This window comes from Moschus berezovskii, chromosome 12 (genome assembly GCF_049115385.1).
Source record: "Moschus berezovskii isolate FMDL1 chromosome 12, NW_MosBer_1.0, whole genome shotgun sequence".
In the NCBI taxonomy this organism is placed as follows: Eukaryota; Metazoa; Chordata; class Mammalia; order Artiodactyla; family Moschidae; genus Moschus; species Moschus berezovskii.
The window spans coordinates 42454182-42477936 of record NC_142471.1 but is presented as its reverse complement, the minus strand read 5'-3'; the positions used below and the strand labels follow the sequence as shown (position 1 = coordinate 42477936).

Genomic DNA, 23755 nt, shown 5'->3' with positions numbered 1-23755 from the left:
CCTGGCCTGCCCAACTTCTCCCCAGCACTGTGAATGCCCCCATCCTGGGGCTCGGGCAAGGCCAGGTAGAAGAAGTGGGCCACAAAAGGCTAACCCATGGCCCGGGCCCAGCTATAGACTGTGTGACCCTAGGATAGCTCCTTTCTCCATCTGGGCCTCCACCCACCTGCTGGCTCCCACAGCCCAGCAGTGAGAGATGCTGAGTAGGCATGAGTGTCCCCCACGTCCTGGCCACCAACATGGATGGGCAGCAGGTTCCCCGAGGCTGATCTGACCGCTTCCTCCTGACACGCTTCCTTCCACCTCAATGCTGGTGCACTTCTTCTGACTCCCATGGGGACGTGCTTGGCGGGACCACCTCCCCCTGTGTCTCCCACACCCAGTGTCCCTGACCGAGTCCTCCTCGGCCACAGGAACCGGCCTGCGTTGTTGGCTGCCCCCGTGGGGGCCAGGCCGAGGGTAAGCGGGGCCGGACGGGACTCACCGGGTGGGCCGGCCCAGGCCACTTCCTCTCTTTGTTGTCCCTGTGCTTTTTTTTTCCTTCTGAGACTTAAAGACAACGTCACCGGCACTGGCACTTTCTGGAGTCACCACAGAAGCTGAGTCTGCCCCAAGCCAGCATGATCCTGACACTGCTGTTTGGCCTGGGGGCGCCCCTGGGCTGGGGGATGCTGGGGACCTGGGCGCAGGCCCCTGGTACCAGTTTCTCTGATCCACACAACCCCCAGCCACCTGGGGTCTGGAGGGCAGAGGCTGAGGACACCGGCAGGGACCCTGCCAGACGGTAAGGAGGGCCTGGACCTGGGGGAGGATGTGGTACAGGATCTCAGTCCCAGTTCAGCCAAAGCAGGGGCTCTCAGGACCTCGGTTACTTGTATGTGAAATAGGTTTATACCATCTTTCTGCTGAACCAGCTGTGAAGCTGAATGAGGCGCTAGGGGTCAAGCTGGCCTTTAGAAGATCACCCCCAGCCAGTCTGGACTGGGTACCCCCAGTCCCCCAGGACCTAAGGACCACATGGAGTTCCCTGCCTGACCCATGGCAGGGAATGGGACTGGAGGTTGGGCAGGACAGGGCAGGAGCACTTTATGCCATCAAACACCAGTATGGGAGATGCTGAGGGGCTGTGGTTCCGGAAGTTTCCAGCTGGCCTGGGAGTGGCTCCTGTTCTTGGAACTCAGTTCTGAAAGCTGAACCCGGCTGAGGCTGGCCTGGCCTAATCCCTAGAAAGACAGACGCTCCTGGGGACCGAACTTGGATCTGAGTGCCTGGGGAGGGGCACAGGCCCTCAGCCTGGCCCTAACAGCTGAGCATTGAGCAGAGAGGATGCCCTGCTCTATTTCCAGAACAAAAAGGAGGCTCCAGCATCCAGCGAGCTCTGCTTCAGCACCCCTCTGGAGATGGGCAGAATGGACTTAGGACTAGACTGGGACACCATTTTCTAGTCCTTTTGTTTGTCCAGGGTCAGGGATCCTCCTGCTGATAAGGAGCTGGGAATGCGAGTCCTTCCTCAGGGTACCCCTCAGTTAGAGCAGCAGGTGCCATTTATCAAACCCTTCTCTGGGCATCTTGCCCAGTGTTATCTCTGTTAATCCCCTCCTGATTATAGGGGAGCCTGAGGCTCAGAGAGGCTAAGCAGCTGGCCCAAGGTCACACAGCTGAGGAGAGCTAGAGCCCAGTTCTGAGTCTGACTCCAGAGATCAAACTCTGGTTCCAGTCTCAGGGGTGTCTGTCCACCCCCCGCCCCCACTGTTCCCACCTCCACCCACGAACCAGACTTGGTTGGGAGCATCCATGTGGATTTGGAGGGTGAGAGGGGCCCATTTACAATCACCAGAGTCTCCTGGGCTGACTGAGATTCACTGTCACGTAGGCCTGGCCCATATCTGCCCAGGACAGCTCTCATATAGCTCTGATGCTTCAAGGTGAAAGTGTGTGTTGGACACTTTCCCAAAAGCAGACTGGACAGGGAGAGGCGGGAGGACCGACTAAGCGAGTGTGCCCTGCCCCTCAGTGATGGAAAGGCGGCCCTGTGGGAGGAGAGGGAAGAAGCTGGGCCTTGAGATACCTCCTTCCTGCCCCATTCCCGCTTCTGCTCAGAGCGGGGAGTACAGGTGGCTCTTGGCAGGGGAACCCAGGCTCTGATTTCAGGACCAAGAATCCTGCCTTCCCTCCCCAAAGCCATCAGCCCCTGTTTCTTGGCAGCTTACCTCCCCCTGATGAAAGGGAGTATGAGGGGCCCAAGAGGATGGGAAGGAGGGAGGAGATATCCTCTTTCTCCCCCAGTCTCCCGCCACCCCGCCTTCCCGCCCGAACCAGGGCTGTGGGGAAGGTATGAATTCCTTTAGTCCCAAGGAGGGTGGGTCTCTGGACTGCTCAAGGCCTGAGGGAGTCACTCAGCCATGGCCTGATGGCCCCAGTGCGTGTGGGCGTCTGCACAAGGGCACTCTGGCCCAGGAATGCCCAGGCAGGAATCTGAGGGCATCCCTGATTCCAGACCCTCCGGGGGCTCCCAGCAGCCTGCTGGTCTCCTGCCCACAACTCAGAAGCTGCAGGCCCCACAGGTCAAGCTGAGGTTGTCAAGGCCTCCGGAGGGGCTGGTGAGAAAGGAAGGAAGCACAGCACAGCTTCCTCAGGCTGATTGCTTCCCGTGGTCCCACGAAGGGAGAGGCGGAAACACAGCCCCAGCCCCTCTCCGGCCACAGGGGAAGGGGAGGCAGAACAGGCTCTCCACACTCAAGCAGGGGCTCCACACCACCCAGCACAAGCCTGTGGCTCTTCCCTCACAGCTGCTGGAGCCAATCTGCCCTGCATTTGTCCCTCCTACCTCTATCTGGGGCCTGGGGGCCAAGGCAGGCATTGGACACAGACCCAGATGAGACCATTTGCAAGGAGAAGCTTGAACAAACCAACCTGGTGCTGGATCTCAGGATGAAGGAGGAACGTGGTTGGTGTTTCCTAGGTCCTCCAGCCCCTGTAGAGCTGGGCGAGTGTAGAGCCAGTGACGTGGGCATTTGGACATCGTGAGGAAGAGGTTCTTTCTTTGCTCCCAGGCTTTTGTAAGGCTGGGAGAGCAAGAGGTTAGGATATGGGCTCCTCAGATGCAGGGCCACTTCCCAGGCAGGACTGAGTCTGCTGTGGTAAGAGAGTGAAGGTCACCCAGTCGTGTCCAACACTTTGCAACTTCATGGACTGTAGCAGGCCAGGGTCCTCTGTCCATGGAATTTTCCAAGCAAGAATACTGGAGTGGGATGCCATTCCTTTCTCCCAGGGATCTTCCCAACCCAGGAATCGAACCCACTGCTGTAGGGACTAAGCAAAGACCCAGAAAAGGCATCCTATCTCTACTTGGTTATGACAGTACTGCAAGGTGGCCACTGTTCTCTCCACTTTAGATGCTGGGAAGCTCAGAGGGGTGGGGCTGCCACCTATATAGGGCTATATAGCTGTGGTGGCTCAGATGGTAAAGAATCTACCCACAATGTGGGAGACCCAGGTTTGATCCCTAGGTCAGGAAGATCCGCTGGAGAAGGGAATGGCTATCCACTCCAGCATTCCTCCATAGAGAAAAAAGAGTCGGACACAAAGAGTTGGACACGCCTGAGCAACTAACACTTTCACTTTCAGGCCTACACTGGCTGGGCTGCAAACCCCAGGTGTCCTGTTTTGTCCTGTTTTGTCTCCCCTAAGAGGGGTGGGAGTCTAGGAGATGCTCCTCCCAGCAGCCTAGCTGGGCTAGTCAGTATCAGTGTCACCCCAGGAAGTGTTTCTAATTGTTGCAGCTGGGAGCTTGTGGCCCAGAGAAGTCATGCATACCTCGGCAAGTCACACAGGAGCCGGGTGGAGCCCTGACTCTGGTCTCTGGGCCGTGGCTACACCTTCCGCCCTTGTATCTGTTCTCCAAGGCACAGGGCCCTGGGCACGAATAGGGAAGAGGCTCACTAGCATGAGCTACGCTCAAGGAATCCTGCCTCTGGCTGGACACCAAGTGGGCCTCGGGCTCCGCTGCTCAGGCCCCTTTGTGGCTCAGGGACCAAGCCTGGCAAAATTCTCCCCTGGAGTCATCACATTCACAGCTGCATTCAGGGCCTCAGAAAGCAAGAATGTTGAGAACACAACCTCCTTCACAGACAGGCTTAAGGGGCAGTTGGATGTGGGTTTTACTGGCTGGTTAAGAAGCAATTCAGTGCCCCAAAGGGCCACAACTGCAGCACATTTATAATTCAGGAGGCTTTGGCCAACAGCCCTTTCCCTGCTTGAGGTTTTCTCTCCCTTCCTCAAAGCCTTCCCCTCACCCCACCCACCCCCCACCCCCAGGGAGCGGCTAGAAGTGGGAATCTTCTCCACATTTCTAGGATGGAGGAAGGGCCTTGCTCAAGGTCACCCTGAGTCCAAAGACAAGGAAGGGAGGAGAGTCCAGGACTCCCGGATCCAATTAAAAGCTCTAAGGTGGGCAGCAGACTCTCTCCTGCCTGGCGGGGGGGGCGTCAAGTCAGGCCAGGTCAGAGGCCCAGGACAGGCCCAAACCAGGCTGGAGACCCCCCACACTCATTTCTAGACCTGCACCTGCCTCTTGGTAGACCACTGGGAGATGAAGGTGCCAAGAGGGCCCGGGCGCCCAGCCAGGAGGCAGTGAGAACAATGGGGCACTTCAGCGAGCAGGGTTGGGGGCTCAGTGGACCAGCAAGAAACTGCCAAGAGCTGTAGGAAACCAAAGCAAAGGTCAGGAATGTTCCCAGGGCTTCTGGGCCAGCAGCCTGTTCTGTGCCAAGGGCATGGAGCTGCCAAGGGAGGGGAGTATGGGCAGGGAGAACAGTGGCCACTGGAGCCTGAGGTTTGGGCAGGTCTGGAGAGAAAGTTCCTGGGCAGGAAGGGTGGGCAGCACCGCTTCCAGTTCTAGGAACCTGAGGTGGAAAGTCCCAGTCACTCCCAGCAGGCTGGCCCAGACCCGGTGCTCTCAGGGTGCAGGCCTTCTGGATCCTCTGCCACAGTTCAGAGAGCATGTGAAAAGCAGAGCTTTATTACAGTGGGTGTTTCTTAGCCTCCCACTATCGACATTTGGGGCTAGCTCTTTGTTGTGAGGGAAGGGACTGTGGCCTCCTCCCACTAGATGCCAGGAGCATCACCATCCCCATCCCCAGAGCTATGTCAACCATGTGTGTGTTGTGCTCAGTTGCTCAATCATATTTGACTCGGCCCGCCAGACTCCTCTGTCCAAGGATCTCTAGACAAGAATACTGGAGTGGGTTGCCATTCCCTTCTCCAAGGGATCTTTTCTTACCCAGGGATTGAACCTGTGTCTCCTGCATTGGCAGGAGATTCTTTACCATTGTGCTTCCTTGCCAGATTCAAGTGGGACGGACCACTCCTCCTCCCCACCCATGTCCCATTGAGAACAGCTGGGTTACAGAAATACTTCTCCCTAGATCTGAGCTTGTTCCAGGAATTTCCATGGGGCCTTAAACAGGAGGTTTAACAGGTGACCTTAAACAGGTGACCACCTTACTTCCACCCAGGTCCTGACCTCTGGGCCCAGCTCTTTCACAATACACAGTTTCTGTGTTGAGTGTGTACCCTTGCTTCCATCCTGATTTTCATGTGCCCCTTCTACCATTCAATAGTCCCTTGGCGATGGGGATGTACACGCCCCTTCCAGGTCTTTGATGTATTTTGTGCCAACATCCCACTGTTTTCTGGATTGATTTTATTTTATTGGTTGCACTGCAAGGCTTGTGAAATCTTAGTTCCCTGGCCAGGGTTCAAACTCCTGGCCTTGGCATTGAAAACATGGAGTCTTAACCACTGGACCACTGAGGAATTCACACCCCACTGTTTTTATTCCTTGACATTAGAGTCGGTCATGACAGTTAGAGAAGATACTCCTCACTCGTCTTCCAAGATGTTCTTACCTGTTCACCTGTATTTTGTCTTCCAGGTGGAAATTATTATTATTTTTTTTAGTGATATACACCCATGAGCAAGACTTAGAAAACTCTGGAATGGTGGGTCAAATCTGGGCCCCCACCTGTTTTGTCAATAAAGTTTTATTGGAATGCAGCCATGCCTGTTTATTTATATACAGTCGATATCCGTTTTCCTGCTACAACGGTACAATGGCCAAATTGAGTAGATGCAACAGTCTGTATGTCCTGGAAAGCCTATGCCTCCTTCCCCCCACCCCCACCCCTGCACAATTTTCATTTTCCTGAAATAAGCAATTGTCTGCATTTTTGCTTTAGTTGTGTCCTTCCGCTTAGTTATCTGTGTCTTTGTCATCATTCAGTTCCAAACTCTTGGCCAGGTGTCCACGTTGGCGCTCCACTTTCATTCCTGTCAGGTGTTTGAAGGCCTCTCCCTCTCAGAGCCTCCAACCATGTTCCAGGCTGGACCATTGCTCATGCACCCCCTGCCTGTCATGTCCTGGGGTCTCCCTTCTCATTTCTGTGCCGGAACTCCTGTTTCCTGATGCTGTTCTTCTGTTTCTTGGTGTTCTCTCTTGTTTTGGTGAAACACTTCTGGCAGAGTGGTCCTCAGTCCTGGACTGTGCCTTCGAATGACCCACAGAGCTTTAAAATGGGGATGCCCAGGCCTTAATCTCAGAGAATTTCCTTTAACTGGCCTGAAGTGGGTCATTGTTTTAAAGTGCCACAGGATGCTTCTGATGTGAAGATTTGATGGTAAGATTGCAAACTACTGATCTACTAGCTCCCTGATAAGGGTCCTGGGGCAGGGGGGAATGCTTTAAAATCTGGCTTGTGGAAATTGTCTTCATTTTGTGCTCCTTAAACTGATAGTTAGGCTGAGTATAGGATTCTAAACTGGAAATAATTTTCCTTCAGTATTTTGAAGGTGATTCTTTACTGTCTTTTAGTGTCTGATATTGTTGTTGAGTAGAGAAGGAAATAGCAACCCACTCCAGTATTCTTGCCTGGAGAATCCCATGGACAGAGGAGCCTGGCAGGCTACAGTCCATGGGGTCGCAAAGAGTCAGACACAGCTGAGTGGCTAACACACACACATTGATTGCTGTTGAGAGGTTCAAGGCTGTTCTAATTACTGATGTGTGTGGGGGTGGGGTGGAGGGGGGCTTGGAAATGTAGAATCATTCTCAGTCCTAGAGTTCCAAAATTTCACAATGATGTGTTTTGCTGTGCATTTATTTTCATTGTGTTGTGGGTAACTGGTGGGCCCTTTGAATTTAAAATTCCAAGTCCTTCTCTTCTGGAATATTCCTTCGGTTGTTTTTGTTTTCATCAATGATTCCCTCCTTCTGTTCTCTCTTTCTGGAACTCCTATTGTTTGGATGTTGGATTCCCAACATGGGTTCTCTGTTTTTCTGAACTTTTCTATCCTATTTTCTATCTCTCTCTTTGTTCTTCTTTTAGGGAAATGTCTTTAACTTTATCCTCTAACTTGTCTATTAAATTTGTTTTGCCTTTCTACCATTATAATTTTAATTTCAAGGGTTCTTTTTTTGGGGGCTCTCAGTGTTCTGCTCCCATTTTTAAAGTAGCTTCCTATTCTTGTTTCTTGGATGCAATAAGTTCTTTTGTCAATCTGGGAATATTAATGCAAATCTGGGGGAAGTTCTTTTCTCCCTGCACAGTTCTGGTTTTCTTCAAGTTGATTTTCTTCCACTTGCTCCTTTTGAGCTCCCTCTTTTGGAAGAGGTTTTCCTCAGGGGTCGTTCTTGGATGTCTACCCACTGAAGAGTAGAGAGGTCAGGTAACTGATTGGAAGCTGGGTGGATGGGTCGGGCTCTGTGATCTGTTTTGATAGAGGATGCTCTGCTGGGCTCACTCATTGGGGGAAACCCCTGGGGTCAGTCTCTTTAGATCTTTCCCCTCAAGTCGGGGGTCATTTTCCTGACAAGCCTTTTCAGTCTGCAGCTGAGAGGGTACAGGCTGGCTGCAAGGCTTCTGAGAATCAGGTGGGAAAGCAGGATGCGTGGTCTCAGCACTCCAAATCAATATGGTTACCCCATTCCCCTACGCACCAAGACCCTTGATGTAGCCACCTATGTCTCGCCCCCTCCCACACTTCTGCACCCAGGAACCAGGGTGGCTCTTTAATGTCACTTCCTGTTTAAGCTCCTCCATGGTTCCCCATGCCTTCAGGACAGAGCCCAGTCCTCAGCTGGCACTCAAAGCCTCCCCAGTCTGGCTTCTCCTTAGCAGTCCTTTCTCCATCCCCACAGCCAGATCTCCAGTGAGGAACAATATCAGTGGCAATGGGAGTGGGAGCCGGCTGCCAGAAGGTGGCAGGACAGCAATGTTCACTAGGCAGCTGGAAGGAGGCAGGTACTTGATACTCACTTGGAGGAGGGTGTTGTGATCTCCATTCCATGATGGGAAACAAAAACTCCCTAAGTGCCTCACTCAAGGTCACACAACCAGAAGGTATGAAGGATTCAAACCCAGGAGCAGCACCACACTGCTTCCCTGGCACCAGCAGAAACAGGGAGAGCCCTTCCTGACTCTGGGGGCAACTCTATGATGTGGGGAGAGGCTCCTGCACCTCTCTGTGCTGACCTGGGAATTGGGGTGCTTCCTGGAAGGCAATGGAGCAGGTGCCCTTGCAGGCAGGATCCACAGGGCTTTTGCTCTGAAGCAGCAGGATGAAGAATGCAGAGCACTCCCTTCTCAGGCTAATGGATTCCAGAATCTCTGGGACTGGGTGGGGCACAAAGGCAGGGGCCGGTTGCTCTGCACTGGCTCCCTGCTGACCTCTAGGAAGTGAGGAGACCTGGCTGTGGCTCAGCAGCCCTCTCTTCTGGCTTTTTTCCCCCAGTAACTGGTGCCCCTACCAGAAGTCCAGCCTGGTCACCTTCGTAGCTGCTTGCAGAACCGAGAAGTTCCTTGTCCACTCACAGCAGCCATGTCCGCAGGGGGCTCCGAACTGCCAGAAGGTCAAAGTCATGTGAGTGCGGTGCAGCAGGGTGGGCCATTCGTCCAGGTTCTGTGCCGGCTCACCCTAGAGTCTCTGAGCTAGCCCTCTTCCCCCAGGTACCGTGTGGCTCACAAGCCGGTGTACCAGGTCAAGCAGAAGGTGCTGGCCTCCGTGGCCTGGAGATGCTGCCCAGGTTTTGCGGGCCCCGACTGCCAGCACCACGGTAGGGTTCTCTGGGGTCTCCCTCCCCCTTCAACCTCTGACCCAAGAGGTCACGCAGCCCTTTTAACCTCTGGAGTTAATATCAGATGTTTCTCTGCAGATCCTACGGCAATCCCTGAGCCTGAAGATCCAGGTGATAGCCTCCAGGAGCCTTGGGATCGGCCAGTGGACTTTGAATCTGGTATGTTGCTTTCCTGGAAGGTGCAGGAAGGACAGGTAGAAAGAATTCATGTGCCCAAGCCCATTGTCCTCTGATAGGGCAGTGCCATTTCAGGGAAGCTTTGTCCCCAGAATCGGCAGGGGTTCCTCTGTGGCCCTGTGTCACCTCGCCCTCACACCAAAGCGGCAAGGCTCACAGGGCCCTGAGTTACCTGCTCTGGCCAAGCACTTGTACCCTTTCCCTTGACCCTATTTTCTGGAACCCTCCTTGCCCCCTGAATTGCATCAGCCCCCATGGTCTGGAAGAAGCCTCCCTCCATCCCCGCTAACCAGGACCAGGAAGCCATGTTGTCCCTGGTCTTGAGTCAGCACAGCAGAGCCACCTAGGGACACCATTTTTGAGGCCTTTCAAGGCTGGGCCATGGACGGGAATGCTTCATCATATGGTGAACGCCTGTCTATTGACAAGGGCTGCCTATAATGATGTGGAGAAGCCATGTCCCTAAGACCAAGGAGGAAAGAATGCCTTGATGGATCAGTCAGGTTTGCTGTTGGTACAGCGGTCAGGGTGAGGGCTCACTTGCCATGCATCTGTCCTTCTGGAGTTAAAGGCTTCTAAGCTCCTGCTCAGAGGATATCAGGACACACCTCCCTGCTTTCAGTCCCCAAATTTCCTCCCTGCACCTCATGTTCTGCTCAGGCCAGGGAAGTCTGACACTTATCACGTGTATTCAGGTCATCCAGCTGCAGAGATCCTCAACACAGTGGAGCAGCAGGAACACCAACTGGGAGATCTCCAGAATGACATCCATCAGATGGCAGACAGCCTCCCAGGCCTGTGGGAAGCCTGGGCAAGCAACCTCACAGTGGCAACAACTGAGGCAAATCAAACAGAGCTTGGTGAGTGGCAGGTTCCCAGGGCTGAGGAAGAGCCTGGTCATGTCCTAAGAGATGAGTGGACGGGGAGGCAGGAAGGACCAAACTTCAGAGCCACCCCCCCACTCAGTCACCCCCTGGGGAGGGTGCCTGCTCCTGCAGGGCTTGTATGAACACATGCATCTGTTGCAGAGTTTCCAGGCAGATCCTTGGAGCAAGCGCTACTGCCCCAGATCAACACCTTCCTGCAAGGACATCTCAGCCCCATGTGGAGAAGCTTCAACCAAAGCCTACACAACCTCTCCCAGGTCATAAGAAACTTATCTCTTGACGTGGAGGCCAACCGACAGGCCCTCAGGAGGGTCCAGGAGAGCTCTGTGGCCAGAGCTGACTTCCAGGAGCTTGGTACCAAATTTGAGACCAAGGTTCAGGAGAACGCCCAGAGGGTGGGCCAGCTGAGGCGGGACGTGGAGGACCGCCTGCACGCCCAACGCCTGTCTCTGCACCAGTCCCTCTCAGAGGTCCAGACCGATGTGGACATCAAGTTGAAGAAGCTCCTTAAAGCCCAGGAGTCTGTGGGGATCAACAGCAGCCTGGTCCTGGCAGCAGCAGGGGCAGGAGCAAGGCCAGAGCCAGAGAGCCTGAACGCCAGGCTGGGCCAGCTGCAGAGGAACCTCTCCGCCCTGCATGTGGCCACTGCCCACAGGGAAGAGGCGTTACAGAGCACCCTGGCAGACATGAAGGCCACCCTGGCCCGGCACGTGGATGAGATCAAGGAACTGTACTCGGAATCTGACGACACCTTCGATGAGATCAGCAAGGTGCAGCGGCAGGTGCAGGAGCTGGAGGTGAACCACACGGCGCTGCGAGAGCTGCGGGTGATCCTGATGGAGAAGTCCCTGATCATGGAGGAGAACAAGGAGGATATGGAGCGGCAGCTGCTGGAGCTCAACCTGACCCTCCAGCACCTCCAGGGCGCCCACGCGGACCTCATCAAGTACGTCAAGGACTGCAACTGCCAGAAACTCTACTTTGACCTGGATGTCATCCGGGAGGACCAAAGGGACACCACGCGAGCCCTGGAGGAGACCCAGGTGAGTCTGGACGAGCGGCGCCAGCAGGACGGCTCCTCGCTGCAGGCCCTGAGCGACACGGTGGCCTCCCTATCGCTGGCCGTGGAAACGCACCAGGCAGAGGGTGAGCGGGCGCGGGCTGAGGCGGCACGGCTCCGGAGCCAGCTGCGTGCCCTGGGTGGCGAGGTGAGCGCGCTGCGGGCCGCAGAGACCGAGATCCGCCGCGAGATCCGCCAGCTGCACAGCTCCTTCTCCGCCCTGCTGGAGGACGCGCTGCGGCACGAGGCCGTGCTGGCCGCTCTTTTCGGGGAGGAGGTGATGGAGGAGATGTCCGAGGAGGGGCCTGGCACGCTGCCCCTGCGCTACGAACAGATCCGCCTCACCCTGATGGACGCGGCCAGCGGGCTGCAGGAGCAGGCTTTGGGCTGGGATGCGCTGGCCGCCAGGGTGACTGCCTTGGAACAGGCCTCAGGGGCCAGCCGGCAAACCGCGCGTTTGGAGCCCAGCTGGGACGCTTCACCAGAGGAGGTCGGTGGGCTGGACCTGGCTGGGTTGGCGCAGGGGCTCCAGCGCCTAAGCTCGGACATGGAGCGTGTGGGTCGGTGCTGTGAGGCCTCTTGGGTCTCCTCCCTCAACAGCTCCCTCGACGGCCTTCGTGGGGAGCTCTCCACCACTGAGAGTAGCTTGGAGAGGCACCAGCGCCTCTTCCACAGCCTCTTCGGGAACTTCCAAGGGCTCGTGGCAGCCAACGTCAGCCTGGACCTGGAGAAGCTGCAGGCCATGCTGAACAGGAAAGGGAAGAAGCAGCAGAAAGGCCTGGAAGCTTCCAAGAGGAGGGATCGGAAGCAAGTGGAATCTTTAGAGGATGCGCATGTCAAAGGGCCAGCGCTTTGGGAGGCAGGTGAGTTCCTAGGCCTGAGAGGAGGATGGGGTCTAGGACTGCTATCTGCCAACAGCTGTTCTGCCTCAGAGGGAGCAGGGGTGAAGGAGAGCAGGATGACCATCAGTCGCCACTACTCAGGGCCGGCTTTGCCTTTGACTTACTTTCCATGCAGAACTAGGAAATATTAGGAGTATAAGCTACCTGGCGGAGAAGGCAATGGCAAGCCACTCCAGTACTCTTGCCTGGAAAATCCCATGGATGGAGGAGCCTGGTAGGCTGCAGTCCATGGGGTCGCTAAGGGTCAGACACGACTGAGCGACTTCACTTTCACTTTTCACTTTCACACATTGGAGAAGGAAATGGCAACCCACTCCAGTGTTCTTGCCTGGAGAATCCCAGGGACGGGGGAGCCTGGTGGGCTTCCGTCTATGGGGTCACACAGAGTCGGACACGACTGAAGTGACTTAGCAGCAGCAGCAGCAGTGAGCTACCTGGGTTATCAGGAGGTAGAAGTCACAGGACTGAACTGTCTGAGCAGACCGAGCCCCACCACATAGACATCTGAGGCTCATTAAACACCAGTGACAGCTTGCCATTCCAACAGTAGGGCAGGGAGTGGGGGTGCTTCTCTCCTCCGTAAGTGAAAGTTGCTCAGTCGTGTCAGACTGTGACCCCGTGGACTGTAGCCTACCAGGCTCCTCTGTTCACGGAATTCTCCAAGCCAGAATATTGGAGTGGGTAGCTGTTCCCTTCTCCAGGTTGATCTTCCCAACCCAGGGATCAAACATGGGTCTCCTGCATTGCAGGCCGATTCTTTACTGTCTGAGCCACCAGGGAAGCCCTCTCCTCCATAACCACACCCTCAAATCCCTCAATCTCAGCCTTTTTCCCCATCCCACTGCACCCACCACATGTCTTTAGGCTTTCTGCTATGTACAAGTGAGTGTTTGGATAAGGTATGGTGTCATCTGCCAGGGGCAGCGCCCCACAAGTACAGGGGAAGGCCTTGGGATCCTAAAGGAGCTCATTCTGCTAACAGCGGACCCATGTTGCAGCTCTGAGACAGGCCCCCTGCAGTGCCTTTCTTGGGCCTTGCCGTGTTGAATCATCACAACAGCTCAATGATGCATTATCCCTGCCATCTTACCTGAAACTGAAGCTTAGTCAAGAAAGTGTCCTGTTCACACAGCTCATAAGCAGCTCAGAGAAACCCAGTCCAGATGTCTCTAGGGAGCTGGCTCTTCCCCTGTGAAAGGCCCTCAATGGGTCCATACAGGGCCCTGGAAAACTTGGCTCTGAGGCTGAAGAGATGAGCAGCCAGCCTCCCTGACCCCCCTGAGTGTGGCCCTGGGAAGTGGACCCCTACTCAAGTGACTCCCTTGCCAGAGAAGATGGCCTTAGGGCTACAGCTACCTCCTCACCTAAACATGGGGGTGAGGACAAAGCTGCCATCTGGGCTGTGTATGCCTGGCATGGGGACGGTCTGAGGCTTTGTGGAGGATCGTACCATAAGCCTGTCCCACTCCCACTCACTCTGCACTGTGGCCCCATAAACCAGGGTCACCCTGGGAGCAGTGGACATATACAGGTTCTAGCACCACTTCTGTGTCTCAGTTTCTTCCTCTGTAAAAGGGAGGACCACTGCCTACAACAAAGGGTTGTCTGGAGGACTAGCAGATACGTTGCCAAAAACCTAGCACAAGGCTTAATATTTAGCAGAAACATGTCAGTTTTCCCATTTCTCCAGTATTTCTAAGGCCGTGGCTATGAGGCTGCCCACCACACTCTTACATGTTACATCTGTGAGTGGTACAAGGCCTCAAACTGCCTGATTGTTTAGCTATCTTGAGTTTACCCCTGAAATATTTTGTTAAATATTTTTTTCTTAAAATTAAAAATTTCATATGGGGAGGCCATGGAGCTTGATTCTATGCTCTGCAGGGAAGCACACTGAGTTCACTTGCTGGCCAACAGAAAAGCACAACCCTTCCACTTGCAAGGAGCACATCCAGCCACTGGCTGGCTGGGGCCTCCGGCAGAGGGCACGCTAGGCTGGCCTTCCTTCAGCGGGGCGAGTGCGCCACCTCCTGGGTTCTGGGAGAACTACAGAGCCGCTGGCAGCACACAGACAGGAAAACTATTCTCAACTAATTCCAGAAAACCTTCCAGAACTAGAGAAAAGCAAGATTTTGTCATTTTGTCGCTGTTAGACCTACAGGCTAAGTGCAGGGGCTGTCGTTCTGGGACTCAAGTCTTCTATGTAAATTCCTCCTGTTGGGCCTCGGTTTCATCCCAAGAAATGGGGAGCTTGGTCTCCAGAGGGGTGGAGGGGGCGGAGAGACCTTAGCTTAAGGGAACAACGATGGAGCATGAGGAACACGACCTTATCAGTGCGCGGCCAGGATGGGGGAGTCGAGGGGTACTGGGAAAATGAACGCATTTTCAATAGGTTGCCCATATTTTTCTACATTTGCTTCTTTTTGTCCCCCTTCTCTACAGGGTGGTGTTTAAAAAAAATTAATGCACATTTAAAGCCCCCATCCACTGAGGCTTCCTCTGGCTCCAGGCCTCTTGTGTGTATTTTACCCTCCTTAGACCTACTAACTTGATTCTTCCCAGAAGTCAGGAGACCCCAGCTAGTTCCTCCCAGTTTGGCCATTTATTAGTGTGTCATCTGGAGCAAGCCTTGCCTTTCTGGGCCTGTTTCCCCTCCCTGAGTTCGGGTGCAACATTTTGAAAATATTAACATGATCAGCTTGAAAAGACTCTTCTTGCCTGGACCCACCTGCTCTTTTCTTCTCTGTCAAGGGTTCTGAGCTAAACATCTAGTAAGAACCACTCTTCATTCCTTAATGATCTCACCAGGGTTGGCATTTGAGGAGAGGTAATATTTTCTCTTTCCCCTGGGTATCTCAAGACCCCCTGAAGGCTGCAGGAGTCTGTGAGTCAGAGACCTCGGTTCCAGGTCCCGTCTGTCATTGACAAAGCACGTTGCCTTAGGTGCCACTTACTCAGCTTCCTCATTCCGGGTGCTTTTCTCTCGAGTACGTTGGAAAGAAGGATTAAACAAGAAAGAGCTTTGTTAAAATATACACCGGTACAGACAACAGACTTGTATTTTCCTGTCAACTAGTGAAATGCTGAGAATCAGCCAGTTAACTCAAGATACATTGCTATTGGGAATATCTATAGATTATCTAGCAGAGAAGGCAATGGCACCCCACTCCAGTACTCTTGCCTGGAAAATCCCATGGGTGGAGGAGCCTGGTAGGCTGCAGTCCATGGGGTTGCTAAGAGTCAGACACGACTGAGTGACTTCACTTTCACGTTTCACTTTCATGCACTGGAGAAGGAAATGGCAACCCACTCCAGTGTTCTTGCCTGGAGAATCCCAGGGACGGGGGAGCCTGGTGGGCTGCCGTCTATGGGGTCGCACAGAGTCGGACATGACTGAAGTGACTTAGCAGCAGCAGATCTAGAAATAGTGATCTCTTTCTCATGTTAAGAAGGTGAGGAAGGTAGGGCTCGGTATAATTCCCCACCTGAGGGAGCAAAGGACTGAATCACTGTTGCTTTCCTCCTGTATTCCAGGCTCCCCTGTGGCCTTCTACGCCAGCTTTTCAGAAGGGACCACTGCTCTGCAGACAGTGAAGTTCAACACTGCTTACATCAACGTCGGCAGCAGCTACTTCCCTGAACATGGCTACTTCCGAGCCCCTGAGCGTGGGGTCTATCTGTTTGCAGTGAGCATTGAATTTGGTCCAGGGCCAGGCACTGGGCAGCTGGTGTTTGGAGGTCACCATCGGACCCCTGTCTATACCACTGAGGAGCAGAGGGGTGGGAGCCCAGCAACAACCTTTGCTATGGCTGAACTGCAAAAGGGTGAGAGAGTGTGGTTTGAGCTAACCCAGGGATCAATAATGAAGAGAAGCCCACCAGGCACTGCATTTGGGGGCTTCCTGATGTTCAAGACCTGAGTACCAAGCATAGCTCTGACCAGACACTGTGGACTTGTCCAGCTCTCCTTGGCCTGGGGCTCAGGCCAGGGTTGGTCTGGAGACCATCCAGTTGGTCTAGCTTTTCCCTGGAAACTTTCTGCAAAGACAATATGGTATTTGTGGCCTCTCTCTAGATGCACTGGGTCTGGCTGTTTCTTAATAATGAGAAAGACTGGAATGCTTCTCTCCGGGCAGGACCTGGTCCGGGGTGTGTGAATCTTGGTTCGGTCTGCCTTCTGAGGCAGCATGGCTTGGACTCCAGTTCTTGGCCATACCCTGTGTTCTGCAGCTGCTTTGGGGTTTTGCTCCTCCTGTGGTTGGAAACTTACATACAACACTTTAAACCTTTCTCCTGCTTCCTCTTCATCTTATGCTAGAAAATCATTCTTTCCCAAAAAGAATATGTTTAAATGGAAGTGACATTTGGGACAATATTGGAAGCTACTCTACTTACTGTGGGGCAGTAGTAGGAAACAACTGTCTGGTGACTATCAGTCAAAAGTGGAGACAAAAGACCTGGTTGAGTTAACCAAGGGAAACACAAATTAGTATCATTTCCTTAGTTTCAGTCCTTCCTTGTGAATTTACCTTGTAACTTTAACTTTACTCCCTTTTCTTCCTGCCTCACACAGGGTCAAGGCCAAGCCATGACAAAGATGAACTAGAAGTGTATAGCCTTTACCTTTTTGCTTTCTCCAATAGCTTATGACCATCCCAGTTCTTGTTATCATTTCTCAACAGGAAGGTAGCTGAGAGAAGAGAAGGAAGATGGTAAAATCTCCCTCAATGAATTATCAACTTTGGAATAAAGTGATGCCCTTCAGATCTGGCTGGTTTGCAAAGCAAACCAGTATGGAGAACACAAAATTTGGTGAAGTAGAAATATGGGGCAGTCAAACTACTTGGGATGTGACTTCACAATTTCAGTTGTGAACGCTACTTGAAACACTTGGAGGCTGCTGTAGTATCCACAGAACACTCAATTACACAGTACAGCTTAGAGTTGTAATTATTCCCACAACATCAATGTATGGTTTTCAGAAAGTTACAGATCCTGAAGAGAACAGGCTTGAGAAAGCAGTCATCTACGTGTCAGAAAACATTTTTACTTTGGTAGTAGGTGTTTGTTATTTGTTGGATATACCTTTGTCCATAAGAAAACCAGATTGGTCTGGGTGATGAAAAAGGACAGAGTTGCCTGTGAGAGTTAACAAGGTTCCTGGCCCCTCTCATTGTTTCCCAGGGCTCCTGAATTCAAATAATTTGTCCCTCAGAATTTATTTGCCACTAAGCGTGGTGTGCTCAATGTGCTAAAATATCAGTGTTAAAAGGAACAATATGCCAGGCTACATTGCCACTGACAGTTTGACCTTGGGGTAAATCACAACCACTCTTGAACTTTTCCACCTGTGTATGAGGTGGTCGGTCTAACAACTCAGGTGTTTTATTATCTTGACCACAGGTTCAACTCTTGACTCCTTTGCTCTTCCTTCTGGCCAGGGCCTCCTGCCTACTGCAGCTCAGCTGTAAGAGTAATCCTGACACCAGATATGACATATTTGGGCCACTCCTGACCAAAGTCTGGAAAGGCAGTACCGGGTCACCCTTGCTGCTAGAAGACCATGCTGTGTCTTCTTTTTATTCAGTCCTGCTATTACTGGTCAGGCTGTGCTGATGATGAAGTGAGACGTTTAGGGTAATACAGCCTTATCTTTTAAGACTTTCATTTGGAATTTACTGCACATAATAATCAGAGTGAACTGATATCCTCTGTAAGGGGCACATGTCCTTATGCATATGGCTGGTGCTATTTAACAGGGAGGTTATAAATGAAAAGTGCTAACTGGTACACTCTTCCAGAATCATGGATAAATCACTCCTGAAGTTTCTGGGGGTAAGAACTGGAGACAATGGTTCTTTCAAATAGAGTGCTTTCTGTGCAAATTTCACAAAATCTTAGTATCAAGTATAAATTTTCTGTTTAAATACTTCAGTAACTAGGACCTCAGACTGTCAAGAATTCTGAAGTTCAATGGATCTATTTTCATGATTTTTTCTTTAATGTGGACCATCTTTAAAGTCTTTATTGAATTAGTTACAATACTGTTTCTGTTTTTTGGGTTTGTTTTGTTTTTTTGGTCATGAGGCATGTGGGATCTTAGCTCCCCAACCAGGGACTGAACCTATACTCCTTCCTTTGGAAGGCAAAGTCTTAATCACTAGACTGCCAGAGAAGTCCCTGATGGATTTCTTATTTCTTCCATTAATGTCTCAGGGTGGAGAGTCTGTTCGAGTGCCCCCAAAGGAGACCCTGTTATCCAGGCAAGTGTTAAAACACCCTTCACTTGTGGTATCCAGAACAAGACAATGACTCATGCACAGAGTGGTATCAGAATTCCCTAAATCCGATGGTAGAAAAAATACACAAAAATATTACTGAAAAACAAGAATGGTACCGTAAGCTGCTACTAAGTCACTTCAGTCATGTCCGACTGTGTGCGACCCCATAGATGGCAGCCCACCAGGCTCCCCTGTCCCTGGGATTCTCCAGGCAAGAACACTGGAGTGGGTTGCCATTTCCTTCTCCAACGCATGAAAGTGAAAGTGCAAGTGAAAAGTGAAAGTGAAGTCGCTCAGTCGTGTCCGACTCGTAGCGACCCCATGGACATCAGCCCACCAGGCTCCTCCGTCCTTGCGATTTTCCAGGCAAGAGTACTGGAGTGGGGTGCCATTGCCTTCTCCACCATAAGCAGATCAGGAAATTTTAGTTAACTCCTATCAAACAGGAAGTACAAGGGAGCAACCACAAAATGAAATAGCAATAGGAAGTCATAATTCAAAACATCTGAGAGATGGCAGTGATTTCGGGGGATCCCTGAACTCAGACTCAGCCCTCCTTGGTTTGCGGAGGAGGGGCAGTTGTGGCAGCCTGAGCTAAATAAGCAGCTGGCAGCAGTGGCCTCTGTCTTGAGCTCGAGCAGTGCCTGTCAATCCCGAGCACAGTCATAGAGCAGCTACTGACACTTAGAGACAAGAACCTCCCACACCCAGAGGATACATGTGACTTTATCACAGTCAAGACTTCTGGAGTGAATCCTGAGCTATGTCTCCACAGACCACAACATGTCAAAACAACTCATTTCAGAAACATTGTGAAGAGGATATATGGTCTATTAAAAATGTTTATTAAAACCCCTCAGACTCTGAAGCTCCTCTCCTCTCCCGTGATGTTTATCTCAAAAACTCCTCTCCCAGCTTCAGACTGAGCATCATTCCTCCATGAAGAAAGCTCCCCCAAACCTGGCCTGACAATGACAAAACTCTTTTCTGCTTGTAGAGGTAAACATGCAGAGTGGGGAAAGCCTGAAACCTCTTGAGTAGATTGAGGAAAGGATTACTTATTTTTGTTCTAATAGAAAGTTCCATCACTCCTTGATAAAACCAGGAACCCAAGGAACACAGAACTGGGTTCAGCAGGGAGTCACAAATACACAGATGAGCAACTATCCCAAACTGCTAAACATTTGTGGAAATCCACTGTCCTGAACGAGACGTTCCAAACTCAACAAACCAAAAACTTTGCAATATATAAATCTCTAGAAACAACACAGGAAACTGGAAATTCAAATAGATTATTTGCCACCTAGATCCTGGTTTCTAAATATCCTCCTCCCTAAAAGGAACCAAAGAGAAATGGCTAACTCAATGGCGGGGGCAAGGAAAACACCAGATGAGCCTGGAACATCTTCATGAGCCCAAAAGTAAAAAGTGCTCAAAAACGATGGGTACGTGTCAAAAAGACTCAGGCACCACCTTGATGAACTCACAGTAGCCAAGTTTGGGTCAATTTGAGCATCAAAACAAAAAAACGACCTAACAGACTATAACTTATTGAATGAGAGTCCATACTGACAATAAAAAATAAACAAAAACAGAAGATGGATTCCTTGTAGCAGAATGCCAATTAATAAGTGTAAATGTAAAAATGGAATCAGAAAATCACCAGTCTGTAGTCTTCATGTAGAAGTTATCAACGGATGTTAAAATGCAGTCTCAAAGTATCTCTTATAACATGCTAAGTACAAAAGGAAAACAGGAACTTGGCAGCAGGGAAACTAGGTGAGTAGCACCTTAAAAAGGGCTCATCAATGACACCATCAATGAAACACTGATGCCATGGCATCCTGGTGGGATGCCCTGAGGATACAAACATCATGTCCAGAAAATCACTGACCTTTATTCTAGAAAATCTTGGTGTCGCAAGACACAAAAGCTAGAGAACTATTTCAGATTGAAGGAGAATAAGGAGACAGGACATTTAAATGCAATGCAAGATCTTAGGCAGCCTCTGGACCAGGAAAATGTGCTCAAGGACTGCACTGAACAACGAGCAAAACCTGAATAAGGTCTTCAGACTATGGTATTGCTGATAATCATTATGGTGTAAATGTTAACTTTCCTGATTTTGAAAATTGTACATAATTGGCTATGTAACAGTATCTCTGAAGGATTCAGGGGTAAAGAGGCATGAGCTCTGTAATTTACTCCAAGTAGTTCAGAAAAAAGTATGTGGATGTGGATGTCTGTACACAGACACTCCAAGATGAGCCTTTGCAATTCTTGTATACATGAAGAATGGCAAAGCAGCCGTGACAAATCGTTAAGTTTATAAATCTGGATGAAGTGTAAATGGCAACTTTGCAAAGTTACTTTTGCAACTTTTCTTGAAGTTTGAAATTTTTTCAAAATACAAGTAAGTTGAAATAACAATCAGCAGGAGGGCAGCAAAGCAAAAGGCAGGATGAAACATATGAAAGACCTGTAAGAAATATGGAAGCAACATCCATGGGACCTATTGTTTGTCCAAGGCAGTTCTATAAACAGCAAAGTAAAAGGGGAGGGAGAGTAGAGAAGTGATGGAAGAAAAATTCCTAAGGGAAGATCAACAGGACCCAATCAGTACTGAGAAACAGAATGAATACATCTAGACATGGCAAGTTTAAACTTCCAAACATCAAAAACAAAATTGTGTTTCCTGAATGAAAAGGGTTCAGTTAAACCAAAAAGGACTGAATCTGACATGTATCAGACTTCTTACTGGCCACAGGGATACTTGGAGATCATGCAGCAGAACCTTCCGAGTTAGAATCTCTCTTCAACAATACTACTAGCCAAGTGTGAAGGGACAGTCAATTATTAATAATAAAAACTGCTTTTAAAGTGCTTGATTGAAATGCTTTCCCCAATAGTGTTGGTCCTTTTTTTGCCACAGCTTTTCCATTCTTTCTTTTAGTGGTTTTCAACACTTACTTGGACTTTAGTCACACAGGAGAGCAACAGAGAATGGAGCAACAGCTGTGCTTCAACCTGATTCTAAAGTTGCTTTCAAAAAAGGCTTTCCCTACCTTAAAAAAAAAAAAAAAGAGGCCCAAGGTCTTTCTTCCTCTTGCTTAAAAATACTTTGAATGTAAGAATTTCATATTGACTTTTGAAACAATGGTAACATTTCAGGTTCCCTGTATAAAATCTAGGTCATTAGTGAGGTGGGGGTAGGGAGCACCGGGGCATCTGGAATCATTCTGAATTTCACTCTGTGCAAGTAACTGGACAACAACCAGGAAGATAAAGTTCAGAGCAGTAGTAGGTAGGCCACACATATTGCATCTAAAAAAGAGAATAATAATTCAATAGCAATTCAAAAGGTAATTATGGATTAACCTTTCAGCTCCAGTCTCTGCTTCTATCTGAATTACTTTTTTTCATGTACCTTTGTACTTGAACTAAGTTTTTGCTTCCCGATTCCCAACTTCAGGGTGACTTGCCCATCTGCTCTTACTGTGAGCTCACAGTGTTTAACTCCCCATGACTGCAACAGTAACATTGCCATTAGATGGCCTCTGTCTATACTTCTGGCCAGTCACCTGCATTGAACTGTGTCCACTTTGGCTGCACTGCTCCAAGGGTTGAAGTCAGGCTTTTTTTTAGGGAATATGCATCCAACTGAAGTATGAAGTGCCAGAAATGGCTCATGTACTAGCAATAGGCAGGTAACTATTTCTCGCAGAGAATGAAGACTTAATGACTGAATTTGTGTCTGCTTAAAACTACCTATAAGCATTAGGCTCTTCCAGAAGAACAGTGTCTAAAAAAATTTGGCTGAGCGGGATCTAAGTTGAAGCATACAAGCTCTTAGTTGCAGCATGTAGGATCTAGTTCCCTAACCAGGGATCGAATCCAGGCCCCCTGGATTGGGAGCACAGTTGTGGCAACTGGACCAGCAGGGAAGTCCAAGTCAGCTTTTTAGAGACGGAAAAAAACTGGCATGTATTTGATAGGCCCCAGAAATCCCTGATTCTTCATTATCAAGCTGCACAACATGCTATTATTTCAAGAAACTGTCTTACATTGACACTAAATGAGGATAAGGAGTCTATAATAGGGTATCTCCCAACATATATATATATATATATATTTTTTTTTTTTATGAGGGGAGACATCAACTAGTCCCAAATCTCTTATGAGGATTTAACATGTTCAAATGCCTAAGAAAAGGCATCACAAGGCACAATGTCTGAATTTATACACAACTGAAAACAGCTCTGATAGGTGGTGAGACCAAGTGCAGGAGGGAAAATGATGTTGCTACAGAAGAGAAGGAAAGCTCCCTTTACTTCCCTGAAGTTTAAGCTTTAAAAAAAAGCATTTGCTGCAGCAGGAACACTAGGGTCAGATAAATGGACTCCACTACTCTTAAAAGAAGCTAGCTTCAGGCAAGAAATCAGGCACTCTATTAGCAGAAAGAGAAAAAACTTGCAAGAAATTACCTGGCTAGGTAGTGAAATGAGCACTCTTACACGGCTCTTGGGAGTGTAAATGAGAAACCTTTTTGGACAGCAAGGTAGCAGTATTTATCAATAATCTCAGATTTTTTCACCTTGAAGAACTTTTCAAAGTTCACATCCATTGTTTCCACTTTTAAGAGTGTAACCCAAGAAAATAAGTATATGAAGATTTATATACAAGGATGTTCAAGACATTGATTATATTTTCTCAATGAAAATAACCAAAATATTCAACAGGGGATTATAAAAACAAATTGTTCCATCTACTTAGTGGAATGCTATATAGTCAATTTTTTAAAAAATTATATTTTCAAGTGATATATAACAACACACTGTGACCTTAACATTGTAAAAAACATGCAGCAGCAAAAAAGATTGAAAAGAAACATTCAAATCTAAGTAGTGGCACTATCTGGCAATAGGATTTTGAATGATTTCATTTGTTTCTTTATTCTTTCCTAGGTTTTCTGATATTTCTGTAATGTGTACATATTTTTAGAATTAGAAAATAAATTTTAAGGAAAATAACCCTCAGCTATAAAAGGCTTGTAATTTATCTTATAATTTATCTACATAAAGGAAAGACTGTGTGGTCACTTACCTGCCTGTGTTCCATACTGGGTTTCTGGTAGAAGAAATGTACATCTCAGGGACATCAGTATGTACGCTAACTTATTTGTTATTTCACCAGACAGGTGACTTCTGACACACAATATAGTCAAAGTAGAGTTTCACAAAACACATCACTAAAGTATACTAAAATAAGGTTATTTACTTAGAAATGATACATTGTATGTAATCTATATATAGAAC

General features: G+C 49.7%; 1 protein-coding gene across 1 annotated transcript; it reads left to right on the top strand.

Annotated features, from left to right (window-relative positions):
• The first annotated feature begins 563 nt into the window (after positions 1 to 563).
• Positions 564 to 23470, top strand: MMRN2 (multimerin 2). The gene is made up of 7 exons (XM_055425298.2): positions 564 to 784; positions 8791 to 8919; positions 9006 to 9112; positions 9212 to 9292; positions 10006 to 10170; positions 10339 to 12120; positions 15694 to 23470. Exons 1-7 carry the CDS (start codon positions 621 to 623, stop codon positions 16077 to 16079), a joined length of 2814 nt encoding a protein of 937 aa, XP_055281273.2. The 5' UTR covers positions 564 to 620; the 3' UTR covers positions 16080 to 23470.
• Positions 23471 to 23755: the final 285 nt, after the last annotated feature.

Bases quoted from the DNA above. Each gene is read 5' to 3' on its own strand.
- MMRN2 (XM_055425298.2), top strand. From the start codon at position 621: ATGATCCTGACACTGCTGTTTGGCCTGGGGGCGCCCCTGGGCTGGGGG. The intron at 785-8,790 runs GTAAGGAGGGCC...TTTTTCCCCCAG, and splicing joins GGCAGGGACCCTGCCAGACG to TAACTGGTGCCCCTACCAGA. The intron at 9,113-9,211 runs GTAGGGTTCTCT...GTTTCTCTGCAG, and splicing joins CCCCGACTGCCAGCACCACG to ATCCTACGGCAATCCCTGAG.